At 36.2% G+C, this 23,725-nt stretch overlaps 1 protein-coding gene across 1 annotated transcript; it reads left to right on the top strand.

Annotated features, from left to right (window-relative positions):
- Positions 1-576: 576 nt before the first annotated feature.
- On the top strand, positions 577-23,725 carry LOC100368682 (guanylate cyclase soluble subunit beta-2-like). The gene is made up of 13 exons (XM_085508390.1): positions 577-872; positions 3,748-3,821; positions 14,602-14,699; positions 16,198-16,461; positions 17,118-17,272; positions 17,754-18,135; positions 18,425-18,576; positions 18,700-18,868; positions 19,581-19,729; positions 20,240-20,386; positions 20,641-20,795; positions 21,504-21,622; positions 23,123-23,725. Exons 1-13 carry the CDS (start codon positions 870-872, stop codon positions 23,551-23,553), a joined length of 2,298 nt encoding a protein of 765 aa, XP_085364516.1. The 5' UTR covers positions 577-869; the 3' UTR covers positions 23,554-23,725.

The following is a 23,725-nucleotide window of genomic DNA, read 5'->3' as shown; positions in this document are numbered from 1 at the left end:
TGGATATAAGCATTCTTTTTTATTTGAATATTTAAAAGAACATAGTCCCGACCTTCTGAAAAACATCGTAAAAATCCATATTATCGCAAAGGCCAGTGATATTATATACTGGAAAATCTCAACCTAGAATGAACTCTGCGTGTGACGACGTGTGTTGATAGTTTAATTGTGCTGTACTAAATATCCCTACGCATAATGTAAACATATATCCCGAAATACTGTGAACCATTTAAAACAGCTACATAGTATTAGCTCCACTTTACATTAGAGATAATACAAAGCAGTTGACATCACTAGCTAGTTTTACAGTGCATGTTCTTCTCTGCAATATACGTTTACTGTAAGTAGCGCCCTCCAATGTCGTATCGATTCCGTGACGTCAAAATGACGCATACGGGTTAAGGCAATGTCACTCAAATCGATATTGTGTTTGGTTGTGTAGTCGTTCGTTATTCATAGACGACTACAGATGAAAACATTATCAACGCTACGAACAGTTTGCGTGTCACCAGCTCATGTCACTAATAAGTAAGGTGAATGGAACAGTAAACCCTGCTGTGTTAGCTAAGTCAACGCTCCTTGAAATTAGAATATGTTTAAGCATCTCAGCCAATCTTGACGAGGACCAAACGAAACGACAACATAATCCGATTGTGCTTGAAGCATATATAATGCAATCGGCAACACTCCGTGAAACATTAAGTTTACCGTATGTGGCCTGAGCAAATTGTCGTTTTATATTCCTATCTCGGTAGGATGACTTTTACATAAGCAGTATATACACGGTATGACTTGTTCTCGCATTACCTAATCGCATCCGGTAATACTCAACGTTATCCTATTGAACAAGACGAAAACCCGTCCTAAACATGGTGAGTAACTATCTCGGCAATGTTTTATTAACCTATGTTGTGTTTTGAAAGCCTTTTGGTGTTCGTGTATTGGGTCTGAATGTTCAGGACTTACCTGTTCAATCAGGTGTCGTTACTCCCTTAAAGTGTGCCTATACACTAAGCGGCATCGACTCATTCAATTCTCTCAGTCATGCGTGATGGCAAGCCTCATGTACTACATTATTGTATGCATTTCACACTCAGGCACGTAAATGAGAACGAGTTTCCCTGGTACATGATTTGCACAATAACAAAGCTGCCTATCAGTTAACATTTGAAATGACACGTGATATAATGGACAAACATTCAGGAAGGACTCATCACTTGTACTTGTTTAGATACTATGAATAAATTAAGACCTCTAATTGGTTGTTCGTTGTTTACAATATGATGTAATGATTGATTATCTTGTACATTGCTTTGTGTTACATTAACCACAATTTGCGCACGTGTGGATTTACGTGTAACATTGTTGCTTGAGGGGTATATATTGTTGCGCGAGGAGTGTTTCGTTACATGAAATGCATTTTGTGGCACTAGAGGTATTGTGTTACTGAGGTGATATTTCGTCAAATTAGGGATACTTCTTCACAAAGCGGGTACTTTGACACATGATGAGTGTTTTGAAAAACCCGTGAGTATATTAGGTTTTTTACATTTTGTTACTGAGGAGATGTTTTTCATATTGGGGTATTGAAGGAATATTTTGTCACATTAAGGGTACTTTGTTACTGAGAGGATATTCTGACATATTAGAGATACTTTGTTACTCAGGAGATATTTTGAAACATTGGGGCACTTTGCTACTGGGGAATTATTTGACATATTTGGGATACATTGTTACTGAGGGGATATTTTGACATATTGGGGTACTTTGCTACTGGGGAATTATTTGACATATTTGGGATACATTGTTACTGAGGGGATATTTTGACATATTGGGGTACTTTGCTACTGGGGAATTATTTGACATATTTGGGATACATTGTTACTGAGGGGATATTTTGACACATTGGGGTACTTTGCTACTGGGGAATATTTTGACATAATTGGGATACATTGTTACTGCGGGGATATTTTGACACATCGCAGTACTTCGTAACTTGAGGAATACTTTTTTACTGAGTGATATATTGACATATTAAGGTACTTTTTTACTGAGGGATATTTTGACATATTAAGGTACTTTTTTACTGAGGGATATTTTGACATATTAAGGTACTTTTTTACTGAGGGATATTTTGACGCAATAGGGTACACATTAGTGAGGGGATATTTTGACACAAATGAGAAATATTTTGTAGTATTAAAGAGATATGCCTATGATGTGCTAGTATTACCTGTTGAAACAACGAAGTAGGTGATTACAACTCCTGGATTTTCGCGCTATAGCCGAGAAAAAAGGTACGAATTCATCAGTTGTGACAACGTCACTTTTAAAATCATACACTCGTAACGCCAATTGTAATCATTACACACACAAGTTTGAAAGAAGAGTTTGATTCATATTGTCGGCAAGGACACACAGTCAATACATTAGTGCTATTTTGACACACCCGGTATCTAACTACTTTATAATCTACTCTTATCGTGTATGAACATTGACATCACAGCAGCTGTTTCAGAGGACAAAGTAATACCAAACAACGGTGTTCTATCTAATCATGCTGTCCGGTTTTCAAGAGTGAAAGTAACCCCCTAATTACGATGTAAATCAAATGTGGAAAAGTATTGTGGCAAAAATGCACTCTAAAATTGGATGGAAACCGTACAAAAATAAACATGTCGACAAGAATGATGGCACTTATATTGTCGGTAAAGTCGTATAGAGAAACCGTAGATTGTCAGTGTAAGCATTAAGTGGGTCATTTATCTAACATGTGTTAATGGTCGGCATGCTGTCATAGTTCCCATCCAAGAGTGGTACAATCGTTGCTGTAACCACAGTGAGCTCTACTCATATGATATACTATGCAATCAATTATGTCTAAAACACGTATTTTCAGTTTATGACTATATTTTAATAATTATCGATTATTGCTGCATGACAAGAACTAGGTTGAACACCAGGAATAGGATTTGATTAAAGCGGTGAGGTATATCACCATTCGTGTAAAACTCATTGTTTATTACACGTGCCTTAATGTAAGAATATGCAAATTCGGACAGTGAAGTTTTTATTCAAATGAATAAGATTTTTTTTATTCGTGATGAAAACGAACCTGACCATTTACTTCATATAATTATCTTCTTTTCGACAAAATTCAATGAAAAGTGAGAATCAAATGAGCCGTTGTTATGTAAATACGGCAAGTGAATTCCGTGTGAACTAAATTCTCATATTCCACTTGAATGCTATCAACGCAACTCTTGATTGTGTCATAATTCATCTTTCCCATTTTGTTGTCGCGGAGTTTTAAAGAGTGGGAGTTATCATCTGCGCACGCGTCAGATGACCATAGCGTGTCATTGTTTATAAACAAGCGTCTACCCATGAGCCTTTACGTTTTTATTGTCACTTAAGACTTAATTTCCGCGCGTGCGCAGGTGACGACCCTCCCGCTTTAATGTGAGATGCGGCGACGCTATTGGCCAGAATGTTTGAATGACACACGTGGAACTACGTGAATAGGTGAGTAGGCCTCAGACGCAAAATGGCCGCAGAGATCTCATTGACAACGATGAAGTCACGTGACTTTTTTTACCAATCAAATACTGTTCTCTATTCTCTCCGTCACCGCATCCACAGTTCTTCTGATTCACGTACCCATGATATAACAGTTGACGCGAGCGGGGGAGATTTAGACGGCCATTCTATTAAATGTAAGGTTTGTTCTGAATTGCCTTTATACAGTATGGACTTATACATGTGTGTATACGGACACTCGTCACCGAGAAATACGGAGAAGAGACTTGGGACAAAATAGTGTGAGTATAACATTTTATTAGACAACTGTCACCGTAACGCCATAAGATACAGCGTGCCGTAATTTTGCAGTATCTTGCGGGGTATTTCCATCCTTCCATATTCGGAAATGCAAATTACAAATATGGAACGATTACGCACGTAAGCGTCCTCTAATAATAAAAACAAACATGGCTGTCATCAGGGTTTGACCGGACTCCGCACGAAGAAGTTCGCTGATTCTGTTCTAAATGTTTTGGATTTCGGCATTCCCATGATGTATTTCTGGAAGGAAACGATGTATAGTAATAATGTTAGTACGAGGATACTGCAAAGTATGCACTCAGACAGTACGCGGTCGCATCGACCTCCACTGCGCGTCGATCGATACCACCGCTGTTTTTGTGCATACTTTGAAGTATCCTCGTAATAACCTCATAGTAATAATACTAATATTGATTTCCCCACTACAATCTTTTTTTCCATTCTCCCCATTCCATTCTCATTCTCTTCTTCTTGAAAATACGCTAAATAAATGCATATACCTTAGTACGTACCATTTAAAGGGTACCAATGCTGCACTGAGCAAACATTGATAGTTTTGTGAGTCGTAAACAAGTTTCTCGAAATATTAGCATTTTTGCTGATTAAATTAATGTACAATTCTGCAATATAAATCTCTGCATTTGCAATGTGCAAAGTAGTATTAACGTTCAGAGGAACAACCGTGATATTTAATGTCCGAAACTGTCGTCTGACTCAAATATATCTTGAAATAAATATAATTCACATATTAATTGTATCGCGTACTATAAACACGTTTTCTTCTATATTATCAATCGATACTGTTTTACTATAAAATGCGTTCAGGTTCCAGTTATGGATAAACCGTCGACTGTGTGGATTATAAACATGTTTTCCCAGAAAAGATGAGTATTATAGTAATAAGCTCTTTTAATACAGGAAACTAACCAAGTAAATCGACATTTTGTGGAACACGTATGACGTATGTTATATAAAATCGATCGTGTATTCTGATCTAGAAAATACGATATTAAAAAATAACATATTTGTACGAAATTTTAAAGAACGAATATAAGCCTTGTGAATATGAAATTTAGAGTATGTAGCATGTCAGATAGATAGCTTGCATTTTGTTGAACGGATCACCTCTGTCATGTGAGACAGGTAGCACAGATTCTTTTCAGAGTAGCTGTATAGTTACAATCAGGTTTAGGGTCAAATGTACCATCCGAAAACGCGAAAATGTAAACAAATATATGACCACGTCAAATGAGGTATATTGTCGAAGACGACACAAGGTTGGTTATTTTTTCTGTCTGTGTTTCAGTATACACTCCAGTGTTTTTTAAGAGTGCTTTCGTATATCCTTACGTATTTTCGTTTATTTGTGTATGTCATCGAGCGCTTTCGCTTGCAGTAGTCATGGCGTATGAAACGTTTATTGAACTCAATTGTATTATTTCGAGTGGAACAGTTACTCGCGTCATCTGAAGTGGAGTGGCAAGTAGCGTGACGTCATTTATAGGGCAGCGCCATTTAACATTTCAGTTTGATAAGAAATTAACTGATGAATTACAGTAGAAAATATTGAGAATGTATACACTGTTGTGCGTCTTTAAGAATAAACTATCCCACTCTGTATACTTATAGTACACTAAGTTTACTAGTATTCCATTCGAAATATCTTAGTGACGATTTTTACAGGTTTACTTTAGTTTTTACTGAATTATAAAGAAATATAATGATTTCAACTAACCTTTCTTCTCCAGTGAATATGATATATTAACATATGACGTCACATTGTCGTCCATCTTTTATTGCACGAACAATGTGTAATTTAAAGTTATTACGACAATTTTGGTGAATTGGTAATTTTTACAATCAATTACATGTTCAATAGCGGTGTACTAGCACCACAGGTTATCAACCCCGAGTCAAGTCTCCACACAGATAACTGATTATAAACGACTCGGAAATAAGAAAATTCAATCACAGCTTCAGCTTTGATAACAAAAACCTCATACACGGCTTAGATATGCACGATGCAATTATTCGCCTTGATTTCTTGATTACATTTCTCCTATAATCTCCGAAGAACATATGTAAAGGGATGAACCATTATATATGCGGGGTGGGTATATTTTTTTGGTCTAACAACATTATTTCGTCGATTTCCTCTCCTGCCAGATTTTCAAACCTTGTTAGTGCAGATTAATAGCAATAATTGAGTCGTGTATTGTTGCATATATGTAACACACATTGAGGTAATAATGACACGCTCCTAAATCCAAAATATTCAATTCTCCGTGACATAAGTCTGAAAGACTCAATGTGATTATTTTTTATGACGTAGGATTGGGTACTCTAACATGCACAGACGATTTAAATAACATTTGATTCAGAACATTCTGAAATTCCGGTTCTTATTGCCCTACAGTGGTAAATTTACGAGCGGTCGCCGTAGATTTCTATCAATTGAAATCACAATGGTCTTGAAACATGTACAAGCTCATGTCGACCACAGACATTAAACATATGTATTTTTAAGGTCTATGTGTCAAGTACCTCAAAAGCTGGCCGATAAGATGATACATTGCCTGTATACCGGGCAGGGACAGCACTAAACGATTCGTCAGTACAGCGGGTGGCAAGTTATATGCCCAAACAGTTTCAATGAATTCCAAACCACCTCATCATTAAGTCATTTGAGGTGGATCGTCTTTAAACTGAGTCTCACGCAATATATAACTTGAAAAGTGTCTTGCGCGACCGTAATGCGTTATGGTGGTATGTCGAGTGTGCTTGCCGATCGATAGGCTTACTCTCCGTCAGCCAGATCTAGAAACGACACATGTCCTGTTACAAGAAGATTGGAGATACGTGTGAAATGGCAGGTTTATACATCCAACAGAGAGCTATGTTGGACATGGATACAAATATGTTAATTTATTACTTATAAAAGTTCCATCTAAATCACTATAACGCCACACATGTAAATGATCCGTATACTATATATGCACTATATCTTAGTGTTTATTCCCAACTAATCTGTCAACATTAATTGTCGCGTACTGATCGCAACAATGATGATCTGTAATTACGTTCACATCGACAAGCAACCATCAAGTTAATTAAGCCGTCAAGTTAGTAAGCGTGAAAAGAAGTATAAGACACATCATCAAAAGCCACGGGTCATATATACCAACATGCCTAAAAACGCGACCAATATTCAAGATATTCTCCGAATACCTCACTCTACACATACAGTGGAAATAATTACGTGAAAATATAAACGTACATGTTAATATTATTTTCGAAATCACTTTTTTAATGATGCATGGGAAATGTTTATTTTAAATACTGTAAAATATTTTATTTCCGCTTGAAATTTATTTTCCCTATTTTTGCTGAAGGTGTGATTCAGTGAACATAAAATCCAGTGAATATACTCTTTTCCCCATATTTCACATTCAACTCATCAAAGTCAGTGAAAATACATTCCAGCTAAAATAAAGTATTTTACAGTATACAATGAGAACTCGTAAAACAAGACTGTTGTCAACTGCTTTAAATCCAGGCTAAATAAACAGTGGGATTAACATACATACATGCGTAATTCGTACACTGATCTGTTTATTTCAAGTCAATATAATTTCAATGCAAATGAGATGATCAGACAGATATTCATTATTGGCATCGTATTACATCAGTACGTGTATAGCACACGTGGTAGGAGGTGAATGACATGCTTCAAAACGCATTTTTGTATCTCTCGAATTTTTTTTTATTTATTTTCACTTTGCGTGTAAAATATGTTAATTAATCATGGCCATTAAAACAATAAACAAGTATTATGGGATAAGTTGAAATTTATGGCGCAATCATGTATGGTACCACCTGTACGTCGTTATTCAAGCCAAACAGAGCCTCTACACAAAACTGTTGATTACGTAACTTCAAAATACTACGTTGTACGTCACTATAAGTAGCTCAGAGTATGGCAGTCAATTAGGAAAGATGGCATTGTTTAACGTTGGCGTTTTACAGCAAAGTATGGAATGGATGGCGCTACAGATGGTAAATAAAGCAGACCAGTTTGTACACTGACGAAAATGGGCCATGACAACTAGGGAAATATATACAGATTGAGTGATTGACACTACAGGTGTTGCTACTATGATTATGACTAAAGTAAAATATGCTATGCAACAGAATATGGAATAGATGACAGATTGCGTGGCTGATGGTATAAACAAAGTGAATCAGATTGTACAACAAATTATTGAATGGATGGCACTACACATGTGGGATTGGTCACGGTTACTAAAAAAGAGTAACCGTGGATTGGTGAAATGGCATGACAACTGTGAGACTGGTGTCAATGACGTTAGTGGAATAGGTTTTACAGTATTAAACGAAGGCACCACAGACGTGGGGCTGGTGGTAACGGAAGCACTTGCAAGTAAACTGTTATAGTTAAACCAATTATACTTTATGGTGTGGATGTTTGGGGTGGGTTCTTGACAAATGCTTTTAAAGGATCAAGAACTAACAAGTCTGAGATTGATGATGACAATTTCATTTCAAAATTATTCTCAGACAAATTGGTAACTGAAAAAGTTCATGTTAAGTTCTGCAAAAGAGTACTTAGGGTTCATAAGAAGGCATCAAATAATGCCTGTAGAGGGGAGTTGGGACGGTACCCAATTATGGAAGAAATTTGTACGACAGTCATGAAATCATATCAAAGAATGTCATGTAAAAAACAAACAATGCAATCATTAATGCAGCATTCAAAGAAAGCAGTGCTTACACCCATGACCAATGGTTTACCTTTATACAAAAGCTGTTGAGAATTACTCAAATGGATAATGTAGATATCAGTCAAGCAAATTTCTGTGACTTGTTCAAAGAGAAGATGAAGCTTATTTACATTAAATATTGGGGAATTGATTTACAGAAAATTGGCCATAATAAGTTAAGCACTTACAACACATTTAAAAGTAATTATAAGTTAGATAACTATTTGGATGAAATTAAAAACAAGAAACATAGAATAGCTTTAACTAAATACCGTATTTCAGCACACTTTCTACCTATTGAGACAGGCCGTTACCAGGGTACTGATAGAGATAATAGAGTATGTAATTTATGTAACAACGACGACTTGGGGAATTAAATACATTATATGATGCATAATGATATTAATGGGCACAGGGATAAATTTCTTAAATCATTGTATATTTATGCACCCAATCTACAAAATTTATGTAAGAATGATTTGTTTTCTCTAGTAATGATAAATTTATCTATACTAACTTAGCTAATTTTGTTTTTCAGATTATGAAATTATTTTAGTTTAGTTATTTAGTTAGTTGTTTTGTATTGTTATTTCTTTTTGTTTTGTTTTTTGGACTTTACTCAAGCTCTGTATTGTGTACGTTCCAAATACAATATCTTGTATCTTGTATGCTATAAACAAGTGTATGTTAGACAGTTAAAGCGCCATAAAACGGACGATCGCCGCCACTGATAACACCCAGTGTGTGTAATGTCATGCTTTACAAAAACGTAATTGATTGATATGAACTGAACGAACCGTCCCAGTTGGGAGATACGTGACACTGGTAACACGTTGTCAATCCTGTTCAATTACTGCTAAACACACAACTGTGACCCAATGGATCAGTAGTCATAGCATATATTAGGATGGAAAACATAACAATGTAGTTCACATACACCGACAGGTATGAGAAAATCATGACACGTAAATAAACAGTATTTTTTAATTATTTTTAAAGAAACTAACCAGTTGCCTAATATGTAGCTAAAAATGTAATTGCATGAATGGAGAGGCAAAAATGAGGGTGAAGTTATTTAATTATGAAAAAGTAAAGTATGTATTTGCAAAGTATGCAAATATGGATATCTGCGATGTGACTATAGATTACTTAACTTATAACAATGCGATTAGTATGCAAATATGGATACATATTACATATCTATTAACAATGTGCTACAATTAGTGTAGATCGATTAGCCGTCGAATTGGACACGCTTTGCGTGGTGTGAATACGTAAACTGTCAACACGCAGACTGATCGTCTATCCGTGTGAATAGCATACCTCATCAATAAGCTAGTTTCTGATTGAACTGCTTGACAAACGTACTTCACATATCGGTGATGATATAGTGCATTTTTGTTCATTAACATAATTGTAACATTCAGGGCATACACAGGTTAGTCTCCCGTCTGTGACAATTATTGTAACACGAGAAGACAGATCTTCATATACTTCTCAGTTGCAGTTAATAATAATAACTATTACATTATTATTTATTTGCTTATATCTTCCTAAATTTGTATTTCTTCATTTTCCCAATTACTAGTATAATATAAGTGACTATACTATTTTTACTTGCATACAACAAGTGTGAGTTATATATATATTTATGCTATATATATTTATGCTATATATATTTATGCTATATATATATTTATGCTATATATATTTAAATTCGCCGTCCGTAATCTACCTATTCGTAAACTACTGTATTAAGTGCAACTCATTCTAACAAATATCAGCAAAATCACGTCGAAGAAAAAATACATATTGTATGTAAATGAAAATTTAACTGTCAGACACATTTTGCGTTCAAGGTCAATAATATATAAAGGAAGGATTTCCCTGAATTAGATTTTTGTTAACTGTTTAATTAAATGAACCAGATAATGCTGAATACTCGTGTGAATGTTTAATAAATTCACATTGTCGTGGTTTTAGAACATCTTACACGCACACATTTACTGTATCAATGATACGTAAAGCTGAATCCTTGAACCGACCATAGCGATGATGATGTCTGATTCGCAGCATTGAACGATGCAGTTCAGATTGTTTGAGCCCGCGCGTAATGTCTCGCTGAAGGTAAATCTGTGGCAGTGTTGAAAATGTAAGTTTCTAATAAATAAAGACTAACTAACATGTCGCTAAAAAATATTGCAAAAATCTTTATTTCATAATATAAAAGCAATTCAAGGAAAGCGCTCTGCTATTTAAAGCATTTTTGATATATGCTGATGAAGGAGGCAGCGTTCAGATTTAGTATATTAAAATGATACAAAGTCTGTTAATAATGTATAAAGTACACACTAGATAATGCACTGACAGTTAGACACTATTGTGTTTTTACTAATGGACCCCAAGTAATGCAAATGTATTAACTTAATATTGGTGGCACCAAGAACGGCAATTTATATGTAAAACACACGCACCAAGTAGATAAATCGAAGACTTCATTAAATATACAATCAAAGAAGAAAATAATCATAACTCTTTCGAAATTGCAACTGAAACAAACTGTACGCGTTATGGTTTGTGCTATAGGGTATGAAGTCAATAATACTAGTATTCTATTTTCACGTTAAACAATATACATTTTATGTTATTATATGCAACCGGTTTAAGCCGGTACATTGATATTTGACTATTCATGTGTAGACTATTAATCTTTTATTTACCATGTATTTACAGCACAACACAACGCAAGTGAAATGCGAAAACACACAAAGTCAATATATGTTAAATATGATATTATGATTAACCTTCGTATTGATTTAATGACTACTGGTGAATACGTGACGTCACGATACATGCCCCAACATGAATACCCACACTGGAAACCTTGTTACATTCATTTGGTTAGTTCTAGTGTGATAAATATATTATTGATAACACAAGTCGGACGAGGATGAATAAAAATGGCGTGGTGTGATGTGGTGACTTACTCGGACCATGCTCGTACAAAAAATCTCCTGATAATAGTCTACTGGAATGAGTATAAATAAATTTAATTTGTGAATCTGCTTGCAAAACATGGATGAAACATTACAACCCGATAGTTAATTTGCATGTAAATTAAACTTCCTTTCAAGTTCGAATTTTAATTTAACAAAGTTGAATTCCTTTTATATGATGATGCTATTTAACATATATGACATACATAGATACGACAATGACGAGTTTTATGAAATTTATGTTACTCAAATGCATGGACGTTTTAATGTACGTATTACTTATTTATTTATATTTTATAGTTGGTGTTTATTGTAAGATTTAAGTGACATGAATGCATTTGCCATGTACCTGCTGTGTTGGCGCGATGTGTCCTGGGGCTCGTTCAGAATCGTCATTAGATTCGCTGTATGAAGTGTCTTTCAGTGAGATGGATGTATCCAATTTACTACCCCTTGCCCAGCTCCACGTTTTTTGAAATCCATGAACTAAGCGTTTTTGTGTGTGTAATATTCCCCTGTTTATTAACTTACAAGTTGTTTGATACAAACGATAGAATGTTAATGGCAGGATATTGAATGTAGGTCACTTACACGAGTATACACATCGTCGACAACAACAGCGGGTGCCAATATGCGTTCGGTATGCATACAACTATGTATGCATACATTGATGGGCAAAACGATGTGCCAATGACAATTTTCACAAATGACCAGTGCTCATTCAAGGAATAAAAACATGTCTTCACATATATTCATCATGAATCAGAAACAAGTACATGAGGCATATTTCGTCATGACGACGATGATCCTGCTTACGATGATTTTGTCGATGTCCCCGCCAATAACCGTTTCAATCTTCACAAAATGTTACAATGTTTTTAAATTAAACACGGCAAGGCCCATCCCAAAATAAGAATCACAAACCATTATTCTCATTAGATACAATCTTCTCTGTTCACATATTGTTTCGACGTAATGTGAGGTTATTACGAGAATACTGCAAAGTATGCACGAAGACAGTACAACTGGTGTATCGGCCGACGCGCGCGTAATTTGAGGTATTCTCGTAATAACCTTATTATTATCAGAGGTACATTACTTGGGGCTCGCAACTACGGTGACATGATACCAAGATCCCGTTACAATCTCGCTCTCGCATAAGCGTTCCAACTCAGAAAAATGCGAATGCGCATGCCCGAGGTCACTAGGATACTGGGATGTCCAGGTGGATCAAAATAGCTGCTCACGATATGACGGAATACGATAACTATATTTTCTGTACATTTTCGATGTATTGCATTTTTTCACTATGAATGTGGTAATACATGTTTTATTGATTATTACAAACCGCCTATGTCATGTCAGAAGGTCGTCGCATCAGTCGCTATCTACAAGATGAGACTTGAATGGGATCTTGACATAATGTCACCATACAGTACTACGGCCGTTGCAAACCCCAAGTAATGTACCTCTGTTATTATACATATTATACTTTCATGGGAATGTCGAAATTCAAAAAGTTCATTCAATATTTGAAATTCGCATTTCCTTATATGGTAGGATGAAAATACCCCGTAAAATTAACCGCAGAATTACGGCACGCTATTACTTGTGGCGTTACGGTGACAAATGTATAACTTTACAAACACTATTAACATGGATAACGTGATATCGTATAAGCTTGTTCGTGCAATGAGATTTATTCCCGATTTTCTTGTAATCGCACTAGAGTTTTTTGTGTACTGTAATTGAGTTTTATAAATGATCAGTTTACAAATCAGTATTTTGCAGACAAGAACACAGTACGTAAAATTTTAACTATCCCGCCTTCACTGCCAGTCAGTGTAACATTTTGCGGCCAATCAATTCACGTACATAACTTAACTATAAAGTAAAAACCTGCACGTTAGATGGAAACATAGTGGATTTCAATCATGTACAATGATTATCTGGGCGATATAATCTTAATCATTGATGTATAGACGGCGTCTCAGTATATGTGAGATGAATATCATGGCCACGAGTTCGGCACAGTGTGACATGTTATACTTCATCAGTGATATGACCAGATTTGTCATGTTTCTATTTTAGATAAACGTATTTCATTTCTAGATTACGAAGTTCACTCCACAGATTGTTGTTCCTGCTAGCTAGCGGTGTCAGTGAAATTCGTCGAATTATTGAACACTTCCGCGTTTTTTAAATGATGATTATGGCAATAAGTAGACAGGGTGGGGGTAACCTGAAGTAGATTTGCGAGGTCTGCCGATCGAACTCGTAACAACCGAGATGATTTGTCGTAAACTATGATGTCGATTTTGCAACACATTGTATTCAGTTCATGATCAACTGCTGATATCCAGAATCGACAATAATCAATATTTTGTATCGCAAAACACATCCTCTATTCACCCTGTCGAGTGTTCTGGTTTTAGGAATACATACACGAGTACGTTCCATTTGACTCTTCTGACATGTACATTTCGATACATGGACATGGACATTAGCAAACCAGTAAAAGACGTAACAAATAACTGTCCGTCGGTGAAAGTTTCCCAATTTCGTCGTCACGTGCAGTTTTCAGGTGGAGGACCTCATCCCACTCCCCCGGGAATTTAGTTAAAAAACTGTGAAAAATTTCGTTTTTACATAGTTGTATACAAAATTATCAGAATCAGCTTGTCTTGTTTGAAGCTACGCAGAAAGAAAATCATCGGTATTTATAAATCTGACATCTGAATACAACATTATTGAGAGCAATACACAATATGTATGTATCGAGTAAAAAAATGATGTCTGAATAACGACGACATAAGAATAGAGCAATACAATCGTACGGATTAACCAGCGCTTTAGCAGTTACGCAGTGTATCAAAACAAAGCTTTGGATTATCTATCGTATTTATGTCGGCGTTGTTTCACAGAAATTCTAGTTATTGATCGACGATAATGTGTTTTCTTTTTGTGGTTTGTTTTCTCAGAGCCAAGGCGGACATTGATGACATCGCGTTTTTGACGCACCAAAATTACAAAGACACTGTGTCATTTAGAATACTGCAAGCCGTTTCGATAATTTTAGGTAAGTGTCGCATTTGTCATAGAGACAACGGGTATTGATATATCAAATAACAGAACAGCAAGCCGAGCAGCAATATTATAAATTTTATTAGAACACAAGCATATCCTGCGGAAGAAATACTTGAATATTTATCAAGGTTTGCTTTGATATTTGAATTTAGAAAAGATAGACATCGGGATATACGTTTTCTGTTAAAGCCATCATGCGTTAAAACCGAGGGATTTGTATCTTACACAAGACTTATTTAAGTGATGTTTTAGTTGATTAAAGCGCGGTGGTCGTCGCGCAGCGCGTGTTCGAAAATAAACAATGTATTTTACACGCGTTGTATACGTCGCTATGAGTCCCATATCGAACAGGACGCGGCGCGACGAGCACCGCCCTTTAAGATGTTTTTGTTTTAATCTGTGTTAAAGTGGTGTCATTGACGTCACTTGAATTAGTATATTGATAGCGCTTTTAAACTTTGCGCACAATTTATACCGATGGACTTTGTATTTCCTTCAGTGCTCACATCTCCTATGCACAACTTTCATATAATTCGCGCCTTCTAGTGACAAAACGTAATCACGTGACGTCATGAGTTTGATGAAAGATATGTCGTTCAGTATATTGTGTTATTTCTGTGCGTTACTTCCTGTGTTAACATCAACTAAGAGATGTTGTTCACTACCTCATCTGGTTGTGTAGTAGTTCATCATTTATCATATCTCTCAATAACCGACGGACGACTACAAATAAACTCAATAATGACGATGTGAACGGCCTTCCGTTCAACCATTTACGTCACAGAATCACCTTGTTGCTAGGAGGTGCAACTTACTTCACTGCATAATGGATGAGTTGTAACACAATTCTGTCCCTTTGAGAAATCATCGATCGTAGGATAAGATCTCGCTTTTCATCAATATACAATGTTTTCAAGCAATATCAGATTTACTAGCTGTGGTCTGACGTCTAATCGATTTAGTTCGAGTTTATTCTTCGACCGCATTTTAAAACTTATTGAAATCTCCCAACACCCATAATAATACTGACCAGGTATAGATAGTATGTTGTCTATGTCACTATTTTTTATGTGTTTCATATGCATTTTTTCTAAACTTTCGATCAATGAGTGAATTATTGTAGTCGTGTTTTATGTTGTTAATATTCGATTTGTTCTTTATGAATGTACATATTTGAATTTAGATCACAAATCACCTCACATCATTTTTAATATATATCATATTGTCATAATAAATAAAAGGGAACTATTTCGACTTTTTTTATTTAACATTACAACGATAAAAGCTGGAACACTATTATTGTATTTTTATCATTTGATTTTATATCTTGTTTATCGAACCGACCCACCCGAACACGTTGTTGTCGCTAACGTATTCATTGGTCCATTTCTCATATTTGAGGAATTCTTCACTGAATTCTTTCCTATGGGAAATAAGTATACTTTCATGAATACATCTTATTCACATTTTTTCGTAACGTTTCTTGCCAGGTCTCGATATTCCCGTAGTTCTAGAGATGCTTGGCGAGTTCTTCGTAATTTACGTTCTACGTCTAGGCTATGAAAAGCTTCTCTCTGTACTCGGGAACGATTTGAAGTCGTTCTTGGAAAGTTTGGACTTTCTTCACTTCGTACACTTGAAATCGACATTCACAGAGATGAGTGCGCCCTCATTTCGGTGTAGTGAGTTAGATGATGGAAGTCTACTGTTGCATTATTATTCAAACAGGAAAGGTCTGGAGCCCATCGTTGTCGGTAAGCACTACTTATCATTTTCTATCAATCTAGCGTTTTATTTGCTCATCGTAAACTACTTTTTACGACGACGATAATCATTCCTTTTCTCAAGTGGATATAATGCATGCACTGCTCAATTTACAGCGAACAACGTCTATAAATAATACTTGTGTGTGTCTAGAAATCTGTAATACCTTACCATTGTGTTTAATAATCGATACATTATATACATTCAACAATAACCTGAGTAATTTTCAGTTGTGTATTTGACCAAAGACACTTTCTAGTGTCTTTGATTTGACATACACATTGGAATATGACTATATAGTACACAGACGTGGTGAATTATGCAAATGCGCAAGCGTTTTGATTTAATGGTACGTACAATAAAATGTAGGTCGTTATTTCATAAACAATATATTGCGACTTAAACATTGATTAATATAAATAATAACCCAGTGTGTAAGTATACAGGGACGAGTGTAAGATTTCTGGTTACTAGGGGCGTAACTGTGTGATGACGTCAATACTCCATTACATTGCAGGATACTGTAACAAAGAAACAAGTCATGACATGCATAAATTCTCTTTTATCGACGTGAAACATCGACATAAAAACTATGTTTTAGTGATAATGTGCAAATTAATTTCATTCGCTTTTATATTGAATATAGGGATTGTTAAATCAATAGCCAAGAAATTCTTCGATATAGAAGTAACGGTGGTTGTATACTCTGAGCAGGAAACGCCCCCACTCGGCAGGGAAACTCACACAACATTCATTATACGTTCTGTTGGTGATTTTGCTATCAGTACCAAGCGTAAGACGGTGAGTATAATTGTATATATAATTGTAAAGTTTATTGCGTTCTATATACTGAATGAATATGAGAATTGCATCAAATTAATTATAGAATTGTCAGTTTATGAGTTCGCGATATACAATTTCTGTGGATTATAACTTTTATATTTTTTTATTGGAAAAAATGCCAGAGTTGTGTTCTGTTTCTCAGTTGGTATTTTCATCGCGATGGAGCAAATGCAGTGAACAAGAGCGCGTGACCACGTGTTAATGAGTCGCTGAGCATAATTTAGTAGGTCATTGAACTCATAGCTCTTGCGCGCACTATCATGACGAAAATTTTGGATGAAGTGGTTAGACATGTTCTGGTCAGTGAACATGGGGTTTTGGCATAGCGTTATTGTTTGTTTTGTTATTGGGTTGCACAAAATAAAGTTAATAATATTGTGTTAGTATTAATAATTACAATGTAATTTAAGTTTTATATTGTATATTTTACTCCCCACAGAAAACGATTGCAAGCCCTGTGAGAAAGTTTGTCGTAGGGGGCGATATACCTCGTCCGTTTTCCACATGGGATCTACGTAACTTTTTCCAGGCTCCAGATAGGCTGTGGATGGACGAGGAATCCTTCTGCAGAGCCTTTCCTTTTCACTTTGTATTCGACGAATCTCTCGTGTTCAAACAATGCGGTGTCATGATCCAACGAGTTTGTCAGAATTTGACCTTGAACGAAAATACAGTCAGTGACTTTTTAGAGATAATGCACCCAAACATACCTATGACGTCACAGGACATCAGACAATTCATCAACATAGAGTTTGTAATGGCGATAAAAAAGGAGCGAGTTAAGGAATACTACACCGACAAGTCACGCCTAATACTCAGAGGTACGTGACACTCATTTGCATTTCAATACAGGTATTACACCACCACTAGACTATTTGCGGGGTCTGGGACGCTTCATTTGTCAGATTACGTCATCAACTCACAGCCTCGTTCGCGTTTATACTAGGGATAACCCAGTTACTGTTTTAGTAGAGGTTTGTGGCCCAAACGTCTAAACCCAGACCCCATCATAGACAATTCGAAGGTAAAATGTAATCATCATTTCAGCAAGGTGGGTCGTGGAGCAGATGACATAATACTGATAATACGCTATTTCTGTTTGGATTCCAGGTCAGATGATGTGGATGGAAGACCTACTTTGTCTTGTTTTTCTATGTACACCGTTTGTTCATACATTGGAAGAAATGAAACAATGCGGTTTACATTTCGCAGATCTCGCTGTGCATGACCTAACGCGAGATCTAGTTCTAGCCAATCAACAGGTTAGTTTATTGTATGGAAATAACTTGTACTCTTCCATCATTTCATTTCAAATACTAGTAATATTAGTACTGCTTTCAATATATGATTCGTTTCATTATTCGGGAGCAACTTTTGTTTTTAAGAGGCTGCTTGAATTACAACTTGCCAAACAACTAGAACAGAAAGAAGAAGAATTACGTCTCACGCTGAAACAACTTGAGGAAGAAAAAAAGAAAACCGATATGCTGCTGTATTCAATGATGCCTAGACAGGCAGCTGAACAACTGCGTGAAGGCAAGAAAGTAGACGCAGGTGAGGAACACTTCGAAACTGTATTTAACCTGTAATTCAAACCTCATACGTTGACCCAACTCTGCAGCTTCAGTCAAGGTGCAACATCTACAGTTAAGGGGTTCACTGATGACAAAGTTGGACAAGAATGGGATTCGAAGTGACATTATAAACAATAGTAACAATGCTAATACAGATTTCAATAACGTGTTACGGCAAAAACATGCATTAGAATGATTATTTCAATATCACGTGGTGTGCATTGAATTATTCAAGGCAACTGACAGGCAATAGACGTTTAATGTGTCGCTGTACATTAATGGCTTGCTTAATCTTCCGTTTTTGTCGTGGTATTATAATTCTGTAGTTGCAATGCATTACAAGGTTGCTGACCACAACTGTGGCGTCGACGATCAGAAATACGCTCTAACTCGTGCGATTACTAAACAATTCTGCTTACATCTTGTTTACATAATAATTGTGGTCAAACTAAAACAAACCAATTTGAAATTTGATTTTTTTGCATCAATGTTAGATTGGTACGTGACATGTATTAAATGATTTGGTTGGTGAATTTGTTTTATTCCCAGCAATTGACATGTCTTTGTAGAAGCCAGTTGTCAGAACAAACGCACAAAAGGCACGTGTACCTTCAGTAGATTGCATAATAATTGACCGTTAGAGAGCGATATAAACTTATTTTATTAGTATTCCCACCTTTTATTTTCTGAAGGATATTTCGACAAAGTAACGGTGCTGTTTTCAGATATTGTGAAGTTCACGAACATCTGCTCCCACTGCAAGCCAATTGAGGTCATACACCTCCTAAATGACATGTATTCACGATTTGACAGGCTCACCAGTGTGTACGAGGTTTACAAGGTCAGTATCGGGTCACATAATTCCGCTTATTTTTGAGTTTCATCATTGAGTTGGGTTGTTGCTCTCAGAGGTTACGTAAACAATTGTATGTATTCGTCAAGCAGTCTACATCTCCATACCTAAGCGCTGGATTCCCATTTCGTGTCTAGTCGTTGTTGCCGCTTCCAGTATATGATTTGTATTTGCTATCTCTTTTCCTTCACCAACGTGTTATTGCGCATCGACACGCATTATTACTTTGTCGGCTCCTGCATTGCCACAAAATTACACAATGCTTCATTGCATTATTGAATGACTAAACTTTAATAATGCTTGTCATAGCAAAACTCGAATGCGTCACAATCATGGCGTCTGAGTGGCATCGTGGTATACATACCGGGCCTCGAAGTGTCCAAAGAGTAAAACAAATACCAGTGGACCAAGGTACGACAGAGTCAAGAAATGAAAGATGGGGAAATTATTTTGGTAATCGTATTCATAAAATCCTCATTACATTCAATTTACTATCAGGTTGAGACGATTGGAGACGCCTATATGGTGGTTGGGGGCTTACATGTATCGAAGTCAGCTCACGCCCAGGGAGTTGCCAATTTTGCACTCGGGATAATCAAAGCGTCCATTCAAGTAAAATCGCCCGCTGATGGGAATTCTATCAAAGTGAGTTTTCATTTTATATCATTATTTCGAAAACACATCCCAAATATTCCAGATGAGCAGAAACGGAATTTAATTTTGTAAACTTTGTATACTTTATGTAATTTTATTATGGTGAGTATAGATCGGAATTACGCAATTTATTCCAGCAAACCATTAATAGTATACATTTTACGTGAGCTAGATTATACATAGAAGTCGATTTGTAAATAACAACTATATTACTTAATTTGAAATTTGCAACATCTTTCACGTAGATTCGCGTAGGAATCCATTCAGGACCCGTTGTCACAGGAGTCGTTGGCGAGAAAGTCCCTAGGTATTCCTTATTTGGCGATACAGTCAATGTAGCCTCCAGGATGGAAAGTCATGGCGTGCCAGGGAGAATACATATCAGTCACGAAACAAAACTGTGAGTACAAACGTATCAAGATTGCGACAAGGATAAAGCAATATAGTGAAAAATGATTCGGACATTCTATAAAAGCCTGCTACTATAACAACCTATACATCTTTTGAAAGCTTAGATATAGAGGATTACGGTAGTACATATGCCGTACCAGTGATAGTCTAGGAGATTACCTGGAGGCCAATTATGCTATTAACAGTGTTTCCTAGCAACATGCAATTATTATGACCATGTATATTTTACTTCGCTAACAGAAAATGCAATAATAATCAAAATAGCACAATTTAACCCAAAATTACGAAAATTACTATATAATATATTATGTATTACTATCTCTGTTATTGGAACAACTCGGGGGATAATTATCTTCCTGCTGGGCCAATCAAAAATTATATTATCTCCCTTATTGTTGGGACCACTCAGGGATAATATTATTGTATTTTTTTTACTATTCTGACTATTGAAAACACTGTTTTTTAACACTTCCAATCTCACAAATAACCTGCGAATTGCACAAGTAGGCAAGCACGTAGCATGTCTGTAAAATAATATTGATATCCAAATAATGCCCTAAATACAAACCATTTTAGCAACACATTCTAACCCCATCGACGACAGAAGTTACATGTCTGGGCACCTATTATAATAACTATTTTATTTTCGTTTAGTTTTTCCATTGATACTCGTATAATTTTGAGCTGTTGATTTCAGATGTCTGGAAGGCGGTGATTACGTAATCGAAATTCGAGGTGAAATTGAAGTTAAAGGAAAAGGTAGAATGGTGACCTACTTCTTAAATAGTAATAAAGTTGACGCTGAACCACCTACAGGTGAGACTGGTTGGTATATTGCTGAAAATGGACAATTTTGTTTTCAATAATTATTTTTTGAAATTACTGTAAAACATGTCTTTTTCGCGAGCATGTCTTTTTAGCGAGAGAACTGATTCGCTAATTAAAGATGTCGCTAATGACTTTATTATAAATTCAAAATGGCCAAGGCTTGGGGATTTGTATACAGTAATTTGAATCATAAAATTACACAGTTTTTCTTATTTAATTTTATGGAGGTAATAACTGCGCATTTGTTTTGGCGCGCGACAGACAAGTATCGTGAAAACAGGAAATCAACAATGACAAGAGAGATTCGCTAAACCAACATTTCGCTACTACGTCATTTTACCACATTTCGCTAAAATTGCATGTCGCTTTTTCAACATGTTTTACAGTAGATCACCCATAATTGTTGATTTAGACTTAGTCTAAATCAACAATTCAAAACACGGGATCGTCGTTCTGTTATAGCTATAGGTATTACAAACAAACTTGATAAAAAAGAGTACGACAAATAATACAAACAGTTCACGCAGTAAGACTTGAATCAAGTTTCATATACATGTGAGATGACACAAGACGCGTGATTGGTTGGCAATCAACAAGACGCGTGACTGGTTGGCAATCCACAAGACGTGATTGATTGGCAAACAGCAAAACGCGTGATTGGTTGGCAATCCACAAGACGCGTGATTGATTGGCAAACAGCAAGACGCGTGATTGGTTGGCAATCCACAAAACGCGTGATTGGTTGACAACCAGCAAGACGCGTGATTGGTTGGCAAACAGCAAGACACGTGATTGATTTGCAATCAGCAAAACGCTTAATAGAAAACACTTGACCTGCTTTGACCCAGTAGCTTCAACCAATCATTTGGAAGTTGCGTGTTTTGTGTGACTTCATTTATTCGTCGATTTCGCATGGAATTGGTTTATATTATTGCAGTTTTGTATTTTTATAATAATAATAATAATAATAATAATAATAATAATAATAATAATAATAATAATAATAATAATAATAATAATAATAGTATATATATGATGTTGCCGAGCCACTGGCGGGCTAACATCAAGATTCGGCATATTTTTGACTTCATGTTACAAGCGACTGTGGATAATGTGTTCAAATCTGCTAACAAGTGGGCAATGTCGCATCGAAGTAATCACTATGTTCATCCGCGATGTTGACGAGAGTGCAACATGTTTGCAAAGAATTGAGGGCGCTCACCTTCTTGAAGTACTTGAAAATGTCGATTGTTCACTCACGTCTTTGTCAAAAAAATGTATTTGTTTAAAGCGGGAGAGTCGAAACAAGCGTCTACCCATACGCCTATCCGTTTTAGCATGTGTTGTTATCAACGCTTTGGACTCAATTCCCGCGCGTGCGCAGGTGACGATCTCCCGCTTAAAACAGCGACAGAGACAATCGGTTGAAATATTTCACCCCGGGTTCGTTTTTTTAATGCATTGATTGAAATATTATTTGTTTTAAAGGTGACGACAGGATAATACCTCCAGGAGAAGATCAAATCTCTGCAACCAGCAGCGTCAATACGTTGTCAGACTCATTTGCATATCTGAAACTTCCGCCATCGACCATGGGATCAGAAGACAGTTTGTCACGTGACTCGGCTGGTGGCGCTGTCACGGGTATGAAACGTGTGGCATCAGGAAGACTACACGAACCAAACAACACCAATGATGACTTGTATGCAGATAACAATGTACAGTGCCCGCTGAACACAGGAGATTATTCAAATGAACAGCAGGAAATGATTGCGTCAAGAGTGACGTCATTGACTCGCGCCATGGACGGGAACATGCGCAGTACTGGGAATAACGAAATGTTTGTGATTCCGGCAAGCTATTTGAGTGAGCATAACAGTTCGTATTCTCAACATTCGAAGACTTGTAACATTTTATGAAAGCGTCGAGACAATAAGGACTTCACACCACTGTGGAAGCATCTCGGAGAAGCAGTCCGAGAAATACAAATGTATTTGCATATCATAGACAGTGGATATACCTCAATGTTTTACAGAGAAGATTAGGTACTTTGTAACTTTATACAATATAAAGATATAACATATTGATCTA

This window comes from Saccoglossus kowalevskii, chromosome 15, assembly GCF_978046115.1.
Source record: "Saccoglossus kowalevskii chromosome 15, keSacKowa6.1, whole genome shotgun sequence".
In the NCBI taxonomy this organism is placed as follows: Eukaryota; Metazoa; Hemichordata; class Enteropneusta; family Harrimaniidae; genus Saccoglossus; species Saccoglossus kowalevskii.
This window is presented reverse-complemented; position numbering and strand designations above follow the sequence as displayed.